This window comes from Schistocerca cancellata, chromosome 3 (genome assembly GCF_023864275.1).
Source record: "Schistocerca cancellata isolate TAMUIC-IGC-003103 chromosome 3, iqSchCanc2.1, whole genome shotgun sequence".
Classification (NCBI taxonomy): Eukaryota; Metazoa; Arthropoda; class Insecta; order Orthoptera; family Acrididae; genus Schistocerca; species Schistocerca cancellata.
Window position 1 is genome coordinate 833,093,860 of NC_064628.1, and position 17,249 is coordinate 833,111,108.

General features: G+C 43.8%; 1 protein-coding gene across 4 annotated transcripts in view; it reads left to right on the top strand.

The window, feature by feature from the left end:
- LOC126175883 (uncharacterized) overlaps nucleotides 1-16,537 on the top strand; it is a 930,852-nt gene extending 914,315 nt beyond the window's left edge. Inside the window, exons 10-12 of one of the 4 annotated variants that reach the window (XM_049922923.1) lie at nucleotides 138-195; nucleotides 422-478; nucleotides 16,290-16,537. In XM_049922923.1, the coding sequence (XP_049778880.1) occupies nucleotides 138-195; nucleotides 422-478; nucleotides 16,290-16,292 (118 nt within the window). In that variant the 3' untranslated portion in view covers nucleotides 16,293-16,537. The remainder of the gene's footprint in view (nucleotides 1-137; nucleotides 196-421; nucleotides 479-16,289) is intronic. The other 3 variants (XM_049922924.1, XM_049922926.1, XM_049922927.1) reach the window with 3 other exon arrangements.
- The last annotated feature ends 712 nt before the right edge of the window (nucleotides 16,538-17,249 follow it).

The window sequence follows — 17,249 nt, forward strand, 5'->3', positions numbered from 1 at the left end:
GAGGCGCGTATTGACTGAAATCTCAAATACGTAGATCACTGGACAGTAATTGCTCTGATTCACGTCTTTTTTTAAGAAACATAGACTGCACCCTTTAACGTTATTTCTTCAACATAAGTAACTGTCATTTGTTCCAGCAGCAATGGCCATTCTACGCTCTCCGATGTCGCCTCACATCCGGAGACAGAGATGGAGGTAAGTGGGACTCCTACGAAATCAGTGGAAAGTCAAGTTTAACTTTTCACTCCAGTTTATAGACTAATTGATTATCAGACCAATAAAATTCCTTGAACACCGCGTCCATTAAGACCGTGGTTCTGTTTCTTCCTTTGTATTTCCAAAACTTCTTCAAAATCTATTTCAAAAAACATTATTTTGTCTCTCTTTTATTTTTTTAAACAAATTCTTTATTAAACCCCAGGTTTCTTATGCCAGTGACATCGAGCTCCTTGGCATCAAGGCGAGATGCGTCGATGTGGTAAGAAAATACTGAAATTTCGTTCTCAAAATTCTTAAACTCTTTTGCTATTCGTTTGTAATTATCATGTTACCGAATGAGGATTGAAAACAAGCAGAATACATATGTTGCAATGAAGGTTACATAAACGTCGTGTAGAATCAAGAATTGTGTCAAGGATATCACAGTAGAACTGCCATTCACTGTGCTGGTGTTTGTCCTGTTATTTTATGAAGTGAGACGTGGAATACTGTTAGAAGGGCACACATCATTGGTGCTCGTTTAGCGTGTGCCAGTAAAAGGCATACTACTATCTTACACAGCGTATTCCAAAGTAATAGAAATATCTAGAGGTGATAGATCACGTCATGGGAAACAATTTTTGTTAGAGACAAAATGTTCAGTGTCGCTTCGCGGAGGTGCTAGGCGTCGTTTAGTGTTCGCTAGCCCCGGGACGACGAGATTTCACCGAGGTAGCCTACTAACCAGAGTTGCTGCATAATACCTACCCACGTAAAGTATTTTTCAACAAGAAAATCTCCATAAATGAATGTCACTAAGCGAAGGAAGACGTTTTCGAAGCGAATCAGGAACTTTAACTGACTTGGCTTAGCTTGGAGTACACCCTGTCATATGGAACACGTGACTAGGTTGCAGGCGACACATATTGCATATGGACGTTGCAGTGTGCCTACACTTTGCTGCCTCTCAGTGGCATAACCAATAAAGAACACGTGTAGCGTCGTCAGGTAGCTTCAGCGATCATTTCGTCTCGGATAAAAGTTGATCTCCATGAGGTGATGTATCACCCCTAGACGTCTGATGCAAACGGAGTTTATAGCTTCTTGAAATGACACAGTAATATCATGTATAAGTGAGAAATGGTGGAAGACGAGTGTTTTTGAATTGTGTTACAGAATTATGAGATGTTTCAAAGAGGTTCATTCGATTTCACAACACTAGGTCTTACCATAGTGTTCATATCGGTTCCCGCAGGTCACCGAAATTAAGCACTTTCAGGCTTGGATGGGTCACGGTCTGGGTCTGTGGAGCACTGTTAGCAATTTGGGTGCACTCAGCCGTTGAGAGGCCAATAGAGGACCTATTTAATTCATAAATGTACGGCTCCGGTCACGAAAGCTGACAAATGCCGGAAGGAAATTGCCTCTCCATATCCATATTCTGTATCATCCTCCGCCCATGGGTATCACTGGATGGTGACGCCTATGAGCGAAGGATAACACAGTGGTCCATCGGTACCGTTGGACCGGACTGTTCGGATAGAGCTTCGTTTTTTGTTTTATATCTTTTACATGAATGAGGATACAAACTTTGAATGAATTGCAACTTGTGCACGAGACAAAAAGAAGTTTTTACTTGCAAGAGAGTAATCCGATTTCACAACGGTATATCGATTTCACAACGGTATACCTATTACATACTCGTATACGCCCACACATACGAAGGCTTGAAAAGCATGTCGGTATAAGTAACATTGTATGTGTTCTAAGATAAAAGCGTTGAAAAGTAGTGTTAATATTAAAAATACTACAATTGTTATACTCCTATCTGTTATACAGGATGTTAATTTTAAATGAATACGTTGAAACGAAAACTACACAGTGGATGAAAGAAAAATATACGAGTAATTACAATTTATTTGTCTCGGAGGGGAACATTCAACGATACCACACTCGACCGTCCACCCCACGCCGTGCGTGGATGGTGGAGAGCAGTTTTGAAATCTGCAATGGAAACCCCCGTCTTTTTTATTATGCAAAATTTACATACGGTTTATCAGAAGCATTTTCTTCGTTTCCCCACTGATGTCTCTGCAATCGGAGGAATAGAAATGGGTACGCAATCGTAATTTACATGCTACTCAATGGCCCTAGAATATCCAATGGCACGTGGGAAGCCACCTCCAGGTTGTGAGGGTAGGGCAGGCCAGTATTTCGTAACTTCTAATTGGAAATCCCATTCACAATGCTGTATACCTCCGACATATCGAACAGGGACTAACCACCGACCCACTGTGGCCGTTGCTCGAGGCGAACGCTGCTGTAGCTTTCCAATTAGAACAAATGTTCAAATTAATACCACCAACTTCAACACACTTAGTGATCCCCTTTTCAAATGACCGTACGAGGGACAGAAGCATATCTGCGGGAATATCAGCACAGTCGTTTCTGACGCGGTTGACCATGTGTTCACGACCTATTGGCACTTTCTGGTACACCTTATCTTTTAAATATCCCCACAGGAAGAAATCCGGGGACCTAGGGGCCCAATTAACAGGGCCACCTCTTCCGATCGACCGACCAGTGTAAACACGGAGTAATACCTCCCGTGCTTCAATTGTGTAATGCACTGGGCAGTCATCATGCTGAAACCACATACGTCGTTGAACGTCCAGGGCAACATCCCGCAGACCAAGAGAATCCTCCAGAATATTTTGATCGGATTTGATCGGAAACGGAAGATTCAAGCTAAGTTTAATTTTGTTTTCAGGCAATGGGTAAAAAAAAGACTAGTGCACATTCGAAAATCTATGTATGTACATACAGCTAAGTATGGCCGATGACCTGCTCCATATGTGTCGAATGGCAATCCCGAGAATGGCAACACACTCTAGGCCACTTTTACTCTTATGTTCTTTTCCTTTTTTTCCATCGGGAAGGATCTTCATTAATAATGAGGGGATCCTGGGTGCTGTTCCTAGCAGGGTAGATGATTTTCTTCGCTCAGGGACCGGGTCTTTGGGTTCTCCTTATCATTTCCTATCAGGCGCATGTAGAGTCTTGCACTAGCAGGCTGAAGAATCCCAGATCGGATCTTCCGAACAATTATGCGTTACGATCGTTTCATTTAACTTTTTTTTTAAATCAACATTTTTAAAATTCATTTTCAGGTGACTTTAAGAGATATTTACTATCAAACAGACAGAAATTGTACGGACAGGACAGCTATAATCAAAGTTTCGCTATTTGAGAGGGCCCCTATGAAAAACCAGTGATCGTAGGACAATGGAACTTTGTAGGAACATTTGTATGAAAGGTGATATATCTAGACTGAAATCTTCATTCTAGAGCGAAGTGTGCACTGATACGAAACTTCATGGCATTTTAAAACTGTGTGCCGGACTGAGACTCGAACGCGGGACCTTTGGCTTTTAGGAGTAAGGACTCTACGGACTTAGCTACTCAATTATGACTCACGACCCCTCCTCAAATCTGTATTTCCGGCAGTATCTCACCTGCTGCCGTCAGAGTAGGGGCGCATCATTATTATAAAGTTGGGTACCCATATGGTAAACAGATTTTCCTCAACACTGGCTCAAATAGCGGAAATTTGATTATAACCACCCCATATTACGCCAGGAACACGTTGTCTGAAGCTACGAAACTGATACTTTAACATATACATGAGTGTAGGACACACTGACAAAAATAGAGTCCTTATGTGAACAGAATTTCCTTGTTCTGAATGCCGGCCGGGGTGACCGAGCGGTTCTAGGCGCTACAGTCTGGAACCGCGCGACCGCTACGGTCGCAGGTTCGAATCCTGCCTGGGGCATGGATGTGTGTGATGTCCTTAGGTTAGTTAGGTTTAAGTAGTTCTAAGCTCTAGGGGACTGATGACCACAGAGCCATTTGAACCAGTTCTGAATGCAGGAAAAAGCTATTCTTAGCGACTTAAAGAGTGATTTGATTACAGCATGCCCATTGGGCATACTTAACTTTTGCTGTAACTTTCGAGATCGAAACACACGGACAGCTTATCACCATCTCCCGGAGTCTCAGAAAGGACGAACCATTGTTGTAAGGGACACGGGAACAACTTACCGATAACGGAGACAATACACTATAGTGCTAGGAGTGCTAGGAGTGCAGAGCGAGCAGTCACGACATAGTCTCCGGATAATAGTGTGGAAAGAGGACCTGCCACGGGACCTTCTAGAAGGACTACATCAGGAGAAGATCGTAGGGTTGTTCAACATGTTCTGACCAATAGAGGGATGAGAAAAACTGTAACAAGAACCATCGGTCCTATTGGTTAGAGGAAGCTGGGGTTGAGAGCTCAAGTTAGCGTATGTCGTTTACAGCTAACATCGTGTCGCAGACAACATAGACGTGTCTGGTCTAGAGTTAACGTCCGCTGACGCACTGAATGGTACTGTATGTTGTTCTCTTGTATTTGTCGTGATCATATCGCCTTTAACGTGTCCGTAGATAACCGGGTAAAAGGTCAGGTGAAGCAGTGATTTTCGAGACCCATTCTTGTCCTACTCTTCGAATCGTTGTGTGAGAAGATGGTATTTGATTTGCAGTTGTTGATGGGAGGCTAAATGGTCATGATCCAGTGTGGAAAGAACGGTAAATCCCGCTGTCATATCTAGCATACACCCGTGATCAGGGTACCAAATGGTATATTATAGCTGGATAATGCAAGACTCCACACTGCAGTTCAAATCACAAACGCCTTGAGGTATTTACGGGTTCTCGACTGTCTTCCCCAGTCTCCTGATTTGTCACTCATAGAGCGTGTCTAGCATGTGATGGGAAAACATACCAGCCTCCAGTCAACAATCTTCATAAACTAACAAAGAATGTCTCTAGAACGGCAAGAAATTCCTGAAGATATTAAGGTCTACAACTACGCTTCGTCCATTTTTTCTCGAATTTAGAGGATATATTGTGAAAAACTTACAAAGAAATTTTCGCATCAAAGTATTGGCCATCGCTGGTAACTGCTTTCTTCCATAATGAGATTTTCACTCTGCAGCGGAGTGTGCGCTGATATGAAACTTCCTGGCGGATTAAAACTGTGTGCCCGACCGAGACTCGAACTCGGGACCTTTGCCTTTCGCGGGCGAGTGCTCTACCATCTGAGCTACCGAAGCACGACTCACGCCCCGTCCTCACAGCTTCACTTCTGCCAGTATCTCGTCTCCTACCTTCCAAACTTTACATATCAGCGCACATTCCGCTGCAGAGTGAAAATCTCATTCTGGAAACATCCCCCAGGCTGTGGCTAAGCCATGTCTCCGCAGTATCCTTTCTTTCAGGAGTGCTCGTTCTGCAAGGTTCGCAGGAGAGCTTCTGTAAAGTTTGGAAGGTAGGAGACGAGATACTGGCAGAAGTAAAGCTGTGAGGACCGTGTGTGAGTCGTGCTTCGGTAGCTCAGATGGTTCGCTATAGGACATACGCTGACGACCTGCTACTGCTGGTTCGTTCCAATGACGAAGTTCAAAGCGTACTAACCTGGATTGAGCGATACGGACAGGCCGCAGGCAGTCTTCTTAACATCAACAAGTCGGCGGCGTTGGATATTGGGCGTGGTCTCGGACCGGAAGCCCTCGCTCCCCTCCCACCAGTTTCTGATTGCGATATTTGGGAATCACGTTCAAGAAAGATGTACGTAAAACAGCAGCAGCAAACTACCGACGGTTATTACAGATCATACGCGCAATGGTGCGAGAGAACCTGCTCCGGGACTTGAATCAGCTACAACGTGTTGAATACCTGAACCCCTACGTAGCATCAAAACTCAACCACGTGGCACAGGTCCTCCCACTACCGCTACAGATAGGTCGCCGGCTTCAGGCGGCCTTCAGTTACTACGTTTCCGCAGGTCATATCTTTAAAGTACGATACGACACTCTTACTCTCCCAGTGCACAAAGGAGGGCTGGGATTGGTCAACGTCAGGGCGAGAGCAGCTGCCCTTTACATGAGCAACATGAGGAAACGATGGAAGAGTCAACATACCTCTTTTACGGGTCGTTTACTACAGGTTCTGATGCCAGCCTCTAACGTCCCGCCGGTGTCGGTTGCGCACGTCGCACCACAGCTCTCCCATGTGTCGACCTTCATTCTTGATTACAGCTATGTCAGCTCGAACCTCTCCGCGACACGTCCACCAAAGGCGAAAGATTTTTATACCAACCTTCTGCGGGTTGTTCCCCATAACGTGGTGGAAAGCAAGTACCCTACGGTTCACTGGCCAAGAGTGTGGAAAACGATACACCACAACTTTCTGTCATCCACGGCGCGTTCGAAGTGGTATCAGGTCGCCAACAAAAAATATGCCACGCGACAGCGACTTCACACTATTGGACTGGCAGACTTCCCTTATTGCCCAGATTGTCACCTTTTGGATACCGATGAACATCGTTTTACTTGCGCATCATCGTCCGGAGTTTGACGACTAACACAGAAGATATTGGCTTGTTATCTCCGGGTCACACCTGATATGATTGACCCTCAGAACCTACTTTGTCCCGATGAAACTTACTTTCCGGCTGCAAAATATCATGCGCTTACATGGTTCAAAGGACTTACCATCGCCTACATCTTTAGCGACGGAGAGAAAGAGCAGCTTGATTACTGGTGGTTCCTACAAAATGCTCACAATGCCCTCGAACGCACACCGAAATACCGTACGCTCTTCGCAAATTATTTACGCAGCGTTTTCGTTAACCCCCCACTCAGTTGGGGAGTGCCAAGCTGCGGTTAATATTCTGTGCCCCATCACACTAACGGCTCAACGTTCTGCCTTGTCAGCCATGAGCAAAGGAAGAGACAAGCTGCTGCAAGGATACTGTTTTCCTTGAGGCACTAGCGAAGCAGAATGCCTCCGTTGCAGATGCCCTTCAAAGGCGCTATTGGAGATATCAGATAACGATGGCGAGGCTCCAAGTGGAATCAGTTACATTATCGAAGAACCTTTTAGTTGGAATTACGTCAGTGATTTATATTTTTATTTTTTGATTACTCTTTTATGCCACCTTTGTTGTTGTAACACTTACTTGTAACACTTAGTTCCTAGAATTCTAATTTGTACACGTTCCCTAAATGTAATCATGTAAAAAAAAAAAAAAAAAAGTGGAAAAGCATAGCCCTAACCTTGATTTCCCATATTTCCCCTGGTATAAAGACAGCTATCTGGGGTGGGTTTACTCAGGAGCCAACGCCTGAAGTGGATCAGATTTTTTGTTATAGGATGAAAAGTGGCAGTGGCACTTAGGTATTTTTATTTTTTATTTTTTTTCTAAGGGGCTTTTTAAGGGAACAAAAAATAAAAGGAAAAAAAACAAAAAGTGGTAACGCTCGTGCATCCTAAACTTACAGTCGCCTGTTAGCGCCCAACTGTTTTTTTTAAACCCATTTCGGTCTAAAGTTATGAGAAAAAAATAAAAAAAATTGTATGGTGTGTAATATAATGTTTTGGAATTATAAAAAAAAAGATGGATAGAGCGTCTGCCATGTAAGCAGGAGATCCCGGGTTCGAGTCCCGGTCGGAAAAAAAAGATGGTAGAGCACTTGCCCGCTACAGGAAACGGTCCCGAGTTCGAGTCTCGGTCGGGCACACAGTTTTAATCTGCCAGGAATTTGCTTTCTTCCATCTTTGGGGCAGTGAACGAATCCTGCGGGCGAAGAACTGGGCGTCTTTTTGGGAAGATCCATGGATAGATTCAATTTTTACACTGTGCCGTTGGTCGAAAATGGTGGTAGCCAAAGAGAGTAACGTCTGGGGAATATGCGGGTGGGATGAGCCTTACTATTTCAACATTTCTAAATGTGCTTTGACAAGTTTTTTTTGAAATGGCGTCGAGCATTTCCATGTTGCAAAATCATTTTTTCATGTCAATCGATGCACAATGGCCGCTCGTCTTTCAGTGCTCGGCTCAAACTCCTCCTGTGATTGTTACCGATGGTTTCAGTGCGGAGGAAACCTTCTGCCTGCCACCGCCATGCCGGTCTTCGACGTCAAAATCACCGTTCCTGACGCGTTGAAACCATTCTCTCAACGTTCTTTCACTAATAAGTGCGTCACTTTGGGTATTACCCAGCATTTTACGAGCCCAGGACCAGATCATCTTAAAACAGAAAATTAAAGTTACACGCAAACGACGAGAATTCGGCTCCTAAGTTGACGTATTCAGCCAAGAATAGCTTTATGATACACTCACAGACAGACTAATATTTTGATGGCGTTATGTTTGAAAATGGCTAAGCTTATGGTATGATACGATTTGCTACCTGCACCGCCACTTGCCGCTGCTGCCATCTATTCCAAAACAGTGGTAGCTAAGTTGTAGTACTAATGATATTCCGAGTCTGCTTGCTTCCACGCCATAACAAATACGAGAGCGTATTCGTGATGTGATACACTCCTGGAAATGAAAAAAAGAACACATTGACACCGGTGTGTCAGACCCACCATACTTGCTCCGGACACTGCGAGAGGGCTGTACAAGCAATGATCACACGCACGGCACAGCGGACACACCAGGAACCGCGGTGTTGGCCGTCGAATGGCGCTAGCTCCGCAGCATTTGTGCACCGCCGCCGTCAGCGTCAGCCAGTTTGCGGTGGCATACGGAGCTCCATCGCAGTCTTTAACACTGGTAGCATGCCACGACAGCGTGGACGTGAACCGTATGTGCAGTTGACGGACTTTGAGCGAGGGCGTATAGTGGGCATGCGGGAGGCCGGGTGGACGTACCGCCGAATTGCTCAACACGTGGGGCGTGAGGTCTCCACAGTACATCGATGTTGTCGCCAGTGGTCGGCGGAAGGTGTACGTGCCCGTCGACCTGGGACCGGATCGCAGCGACGCACGGATGCACGCCAAGACCGTAGGATCCTACGCAGTGCCGTAGGGGACCGCACCGCCACTTCCCAGCAAATTAGGGACACTGTTGCTCCTGGGGTATCGGCGAGGACCATTCGCAACCGTCTCCATGAAGCTGGGCTACGGTCCCGCACACCGATAGGCCGTCTTCCGCTCACGCCCCAACATCGTGCAGCCCGCCTCCAGTGGTGTCGCGACAGGCGTGAATGGAGGGACGAATGGAGACGTGTCGTCTTCAGCGATGAGAGTCGCTTCTGCCTTGGTGCCAATGATGGTCGTATGCGTGTTTGGCGCCGTGCAGGTGAGCGCCACAATCAGGACTGCATACGACCGAGGCACACAGGGCCAACACCCGACATCATGGTGTGGGGAGCGATCTCCTACACTGGCCGTACACCACTGGTGATCGTCGAGGGGACACTGAATAGTGCACGGTACATCCAAACCGTCATCGAACCCATCGTTCTACCATTCCTAGACCGGCAAGGGAACTTGCTGTTCCAACAGGACAATGCATGTCCGCATGTATCCCGTGCCACCCAACGTGCTCTAGAAGGTGTAAGTCAACTACCCTGGCCAGCAGGATCTCCGGATCTGTCCCCCATTGAGCATGTTTGGGACTGGATGAAGCGTCGTCTCACACGGTCTACACGTCCAGCACGAACGCTGGTCCAACTGAGGCGCCAGGTGGAAATGGCATGGCAAGCCGTTCCACAGGACTACATGCAGCATCTCTACGATCGTCTCCATGGGAGAATATCAGCCTGCATTGCTGCGAAAGGTGGATATACACTGTACTAGTGCCGACATTGTGCATGCTCTGTTGCCTGTGTCTATGTGCCTGTGGTTCTGTCAGCGTGATCATGTGATGTATCTGACCCCAGGAATGTGTCAATAAAGTTTCCCCTTCCTGGGACAATGAATTCACGGTGTTCTTATTTCAATTTCCAGGAGTGTAGTTACGCCTTATACTGATATTGATTATAGATATCAGTTTCGAATGGAATGACGGTTTAATGGTTTAATACCTCTTATGTGATAAACATCTTCACAACGTGTGATTAACATCGGACAGGTGATCTATGGTGCAGCTCTTTAAGTTTCCACCAGTCACCAGTGTATTTAGTTGCTAGTTTAGTACGTGTTGTGCAACCATAAACTTTACGTTTGACACAAATTATTGTCCCATTCAGAAAAAAACGAGTCCTCAATTTTACGTCTGCGCTAGGTTCGATTTGCAGCCGCAAACTGTGTGATTTCCCAGTGGTAATTACAGCGATCATCGACTGTACGTGAACTACCAGCTCACAGGCTGTCATCTATCACGTGGAGAGCAGGGCTTAGCCATCCGTGTCCCGCTGTAATACCGGCGTCAATCAGCGCTATCTCATATTAGCGTAAGATTAACGGCGCATTCCAAGCGTCGCCGTACATCAATCATATTCAAGATACTAGAACAGATAGGCCGACAGATAGTTCACATCATCTGATGGTTTTATCGACTGCCGCTCTGTCTATACCTTTTGGATAAAGCAACTTCTCTGTGCACAATAGAAAGGTTTTGTAAAGTTAGTGAATGATTTGTTCTATTCCAATCCTCATTAATGGCTGATGGATTTTTCGAAGCAACAAATTAAGCCACATACAAATTATTTACTGTTGGAACGGTGTTTGGGACAAACACATCCGTCAAAGCATAAAGCATTATTTGCCTAGTTCCTGTCTACGTTACTTCCGTAAGCGGGGAACTTGAAAAAATATAATCGTGTAAATACGTAGTAAATTGTTAATATGATGAGGTAGAGCGATTATCTTGGTATTTTTAGTACTTAATCCAAGCGTTGTTGTCTTCCATTGTGTGTGTTGATACAGCCCCAGCGAAGAACCAGTACTAGTAAGCCACGCAGTCTGCATCTACATGGATACTCTGCAACTCACGCTTAAGTGCCTGCCAGAGGACTGTCTGTGTTTGCAAGACCGACGTAACGGATGTGTAAAGTTGAGAACTCGTTATTTTTGCGTGGTGGGAAGCAAACAGCGAGGTCAATGGTCTGGCTACTTGGACTTTTACAGTGTTTGTAGATTACATTTGCGCGTTATGGAAGAAATTCAGTGTTTGGGGTAATAGGAATGGATGGAAAACCGGATGGGGAGATCTGAAAATTGGTGCCATCGGACCCACAGCATTGTAACTATGAGTGGCGTCTGTTGTGTTGGACATGTTCGACACCACTCTTATCTGTATTCCCCACCAAGAATCGAAAGTGCCCTGAGGTTATACGGGACGCAATGACACCCGTGAAAATCTCGTTGTTTTCTAACGAATTTTTGATCAATGCATTATTTCGACAATGATATTGTATTACAGTGTTACCTAAATATTTAAATTAAGGACATTAATTATATAAATGTGAATCCCCGCTCTGAAGTAAGAAACCGTGACTCCTGGGAATTATAAACAACATATAGAAAGCACATATCCCATAGGGAACTGTTAAGCAATAGAAGACAAATGATTGCAAGTAGCTGACGCATTTAGGCCTTAGTATACATCAGTTACATTTTCATGAATCATTAAATATAGTTAGTATTAGCTAATGTATTGAACACACAACTGAATAATTGTGTATATTCTTATTTTAATTCGTCTAGTGTTGTTTGTACTTGGGATCCATCCACTGTTAGTAGAGGTACATGCAGCTTGTTCACAGTACATTATGTCTGCTTCATAATGTCCGAGCATATTGTGCTTTAGAAAACTAAACAAATGCAACACACAAGGAACTATCCAAGCAGGTAGTCTAGAGGCCTAGAACTGGAAGATAGTGAAGTTCAGAATAAATGTTTGAGAACTGGTGAAAGGTTAAGTATTTGGGGATGGTTGTAGGTTTTTTATCTAGTTTTTAAATTTTAAATCCCATTAGTTTTTTATCTTTTATATAAATTTTTATTATTTTGTTATTTTTAATATTTATTATTCTTTTATCATTATTGTTACTCTAACGATTCGAAAACATGTGTTTAGAAGACCTATTTCTAGGAAATATGTAAGGGAAATGACACTTCGTTCTTCCTGGATCGTCAGTGTGTTTATGAGGAAAAGTACCACCACAGCTGTATCTTGAGAATCTCTACCACAGGACTAGGGCATGCTGCACAGTTACTAGAATAAGTGTTTGGAACTCCTGTCAAGTTGTTTGTGTCCACTTAGGCCACAGATTTTTATTATGGGTTAGACTTCTCATATTCTGCTTTTTACGGCGTGATACTTTGTGGATTGGTCAAGGTCCAGTTAGCATTTCTTCTTTTCCCTTTGAATCCGTATATGTTTCGTCGGTATGTCAAAACATGTGACGTTTCAGATATTTTGGCTTACAGTTTTCGTAATATGTAGTGTGTGTTTCAGAAGGGATTGTACCACATTTTTATTGTTGTTACACCTTATCTGATGGAGTATTGGCCTACATATTTATGTACTGTATATGATTAGAGATCAGAGGGTATCGATTGTCTTAGGCACCTGCGCCCACCCCTGAGACAATGAAGTTGTAGCAGTTAGTTTGTAGATGCTTAAATATGTTTTCGGGTTCCTAGGTTTTATTTCGAGTAGGGTTTTACTATGGAGGTATATACTGTTTGAAGTGGGTATTTTAGTTTTGTTTCTTGCGGTTAGGTGTTTGTGTTCATCACACAAAGGTGTAATAGTGAACATAATACGTGAGGGCTGGTATATTTGCTTATTTAAGTGTACATAGTTATCAAGGGTTTTGAGAGGCGGAGCTTTTCAATTATTGGAGACAGCTTGTCACAAAATTGTGTGGTTCGTGTACGGTTGCAATGGGTACGTGGTTAGCCTGCACCAGGTTGGTTTCACTTTTACCGTTAGGTTCTTACATCATGGCATATGTCTTTAAACATCAGTGGACAGTTTTATTTGGATCTTGTATGATATTTGGGACCCTTTGTTAAAATTTTGCCGTGATATATGGTGTCGTTTTGATGATTGGTTTGAAACGAGCGAAAGCTGCCGTTTTGGATGTCCATTGTTTTTACATATGACGACAGCCATGTGTTTTGTGACCGTGATTCAGGTCTATTCTGTGTTTATGTTTTATACGCTTATATATTTATGGGCTAGAAGAGAAAAATGGAGGTACTGACATATATTCTCGATTGGCACTTCGTAGAATGTTACCTTAAGATTACTTCAACTAATACATTAAGGTACCATACTTTTAAGTGTACGTTGTTTTATAGTTGTTTAGTTTTCAAATTTTGGCATTGTATTATTGTTCTTTGGTAGACAGGGTCTGAGGATGGGGGTCATTTGCCGCCGAGACTAGTAATATGATAGATTAAAGACATTCTCACGATACAGCTGTTGTGGTACTTTTCCTCATATACTGAGTGGTTATAATTAAACTTGCCCTATTTAACACGTTATATCACGGAAACTAATTACCGTAAAAGTACAAAACCTGGTAGCATTAATGTCCAGCGTATGGGGTGCATGATTTCCATGTGTCACAGCACCACCGTCCTTTTCCAACTATGGCCGCCAGGTGGTGTGATGAGTCACCATGATTCACACACCCGATCAGTTACAGTGCACTTGTTGACTTGTCAACATGAGCTTGGACATTATTGGTGTGGTGTGCGTACTATAAGACCTTCGGTACACACACCATCAGATTATTTGACTTGTCGCTCTAACGAAGTAGGCGAGTGTCAGCCATATATCTCGTGGTCTTATCGTGGCGTGTTTACCTTCTGCCGTTAGGTCAGACGATAGAAATGCCACTTGCACGCTTAGAGTAGCAGATTGATGGTGACCAACTTTAAACAGATCTTGATTAATTTTCACACACATTTATTAAAATAATAACAAGCATAAAATTACTTAACTTGATTCTTGATGCTATTTGCAATTGACAATCTGAAGTTCCTTTGGTCTTGGTACATTAATCTTATTCTCACATATCTCTGATACTTGACGAAAGTGTCTATACATTTATCTTCATGGCTATCTACAGGAATATGGTAATCTTATTAGGCGCAGACTGAAACTTGACTATAGACTGGTACAGACTAATGTAGACTGGTACAGACTGGTGCAGACTGACTAATCGGAGGTCTGTACACTCGTTTAATACCTTGCGCATTCAGGTATCACTGCGCGAGTGTGATCCGCGAGGAGAAAAGGTTCTACATTAGCAGCAATCTCATTGGCTGCGTTACATATTAATACGCGTATCGGCGGAAGCAGAATTTGGTCCGTCTCTATGGCAGCGCCATGTGGTATTGCGGAGACGGACGAGCGCTGCGCCTGCGCTGTTGTGCTTAGCCTGGCGCGCTCTAGTGGGAAGGTTGTGTACGCGCTGACTACGCGTAACTATGTACACAACAATTGGTGAAGCTGTATTACCAAAGCAATAATAATGCTGCAGCTACACTTCGAGAATATCACCGCCTGAGAGGATTACGGATGGGTCCTATTTCTCCATCTGCTGTGCGGAGCTTGATAGAGAAGTTCGAATCAACTGGAGAACTGGGCGTCGCTCAGGGATTTGGCCGACGATCGGTGCACCACAGGTGGTTGACGACATCGCTGTTACTATGGCAGACAACACGACGCGCTATTCCTGATCATTAGGCAGTGCGTGTGCTGTTTCACGACAGTTGAACAACACGTGGTGCACTGTACAGAAGGTGCTTCGAACCGTTCTCAAATGGTATCAGTACAAGATCCACATCATAGATCAGCTTGCACCACAGGACACACAACGGCGTGTTGACTACGCTCTTCACTTTCTCGCAAGGATTGAAATTTACGAGGACTGGACAAGGACCACCTTATGGACAGACGAAGCTGATTTTTTCCTGATGGGTGAGGCGAATACTCAGAATTTTCGAGTTTGGGGATCTTCATCTCCAGTCACAATGCATGAAGTACCTCTATACGGTGAATGTATCACCGTATACTGTGGATTTACGGCTATGTTCATCGTTGGCCCATTCATTTTTGAAGAGGTACGCAGTGTGACTGGCCTGCATTATTGCGATATGCTTTGCCAGCATGTCATATCCGCCGTACAGGAGAAGCGCATTAACTCCACAGTTTTCATGCAACTTGAGGCCGCACCGCACATTGCTCCTGAAGTTCACCTGCTTCTCCGAAACACATTTGGAAACGATCGAATTCCTGGCCGGCACGATCAGCTCATCTCCCCCCCTCCCCCTCCCCCCCCCCTCTGTGATTTCTGGTTGTGGGGCTACCTAAGGACGGGGTTCATCAGAAGAATATTCACACATATGCTGACCTGACCTGAAGCGCAGCATATCAAGAGATGTAGCCAGCGTACTTACGGACGTGCTCTGTTTTGGTGTGCAGAATGCGATCCTGCGCTTTCAGACACTTCTGGACACTGATGGACGCTATACTTTCGTTGCAGTAATGGTACCGGTATGTAATGATATGATGTACCGAAGCAGCACATCAAAAGTGTTTCAATTCAATTGATTCTGCATAATTTCTCTTCCCCATGTCCTTGGCATTAAGGCTAGCAAGTTTGATAATCGTACGGTATTTATTTTCCGGTTTATAACGTGTTAAATAGGGAAAATTTAACTATAACCACCCGGTGTGCCATCAGCTGAAGTCCCTCCCCCATGCAGTAAGATGGACATCCATATATTATCACTATATCTATTTATCTCACAATGACTGCTTCAAGTGTCACATGTCAAGTAGTAACTGAAGATGAAGATTGTCAACAGATTACTAGCTACCAAGAGGAAACTGTTTTCGTGTTCAGTCATATTCATTTATTTCACTTCACTTCTATGATAATAAAGAACTTTTTCATCGTCAGTGTGAAAGGAGCTTCCTTCCCTCCCGCTGCACTTCCATGAGGGTGACGAATCTGAGCACGGTGGCCCTGCGGTCGCTTCTCACTCGTCGATACAGTGATTGTGAGACACACAAGTCCAGTAGGAGTCCGGATGGAACGCGTTTCGCTTCTGAAAAGCTCTTAGGACTCTGCTCTCCAGTAAATAGGATGCAAATTATGGAACAGTTCATGCAACTTCATAACCCCTACAAATGTTTAAAAACACTACAGTGTATACAGTAAGCGGTAACGTTGTTAACAGAATATTAATCATGAGGTTCATCAGTTTGTTTCTTTGTGCAGTGACGCGGAAGAACGAAGGCCTATGAAGGGAAACACAGCCGCCTCATCACGAAACTTCCTACTGCCGGAAGCCACAGGCGCTCAACACCGCAGGAGAGGTGGCTGTACGTGAAGTTTACGCTTTGCCTGCATACTGCTGCAAGTTCCACGACGCTTAACATAAATTTAAGCTGTTGTTGTGCTTGTTTTAATCTGTGTAAGTTATCGCTGTTTGTTCCTTTACTTGCTTTATAAGAATAAATACGTGTTATGGGATTTGTTTCTTCATTCTACAGTATAAATGATTTACTTTCCATTCCCTGTTTTTCCCTAACACGTTTACCTACTTTCTGACCACATCCATACTAGAAATAAGCAAATGTTTTCCTTTTCCGTAATCTACGTTGAATATCCCTTTAAATATAAACATAATTTATATTAATCCGTGAGAAATCATGCCACCAATTTATTTCTAATTTGACGTTACGAAATGTTGTGTTACTCTCTGGATCACACGGAAATTGCACATTGTACCTGTTCATGACTAGTTGTATATTCAATTACTCGACCAAGTGGTAAAATTAAAAATAAAGGTACTTAAAATGCAAAAAAGAGACTTTTCTCCCGTATTGCCACTGGAACACGCGAGGTCAAGATAGTGATGTTCGTAAAACTTACAATTTGCTCTGTTGTGATATCAACACTCTCATTTTCTGAACTCCATATACAAATTGTTAGTGCCTGTTGTCACTGACTCCAAGAAGAAGGAATGAAGAACGTTTTAGAGTTTAACGTTCCATCTACAATGAGGTCCTGTAGACATGGGTTGATTCTAAACTCGCTGTGACAACCAGGTTCAGCTACGTTGATTATACTGCCAAAAGAAGAGTTCCTGCTCTCGGTCCACACAGTTCAATTCATTGCACACAGCAATACAAAAATGTCTGTTACAAAATGTCGCACAGTCATTATGTTGGGAAG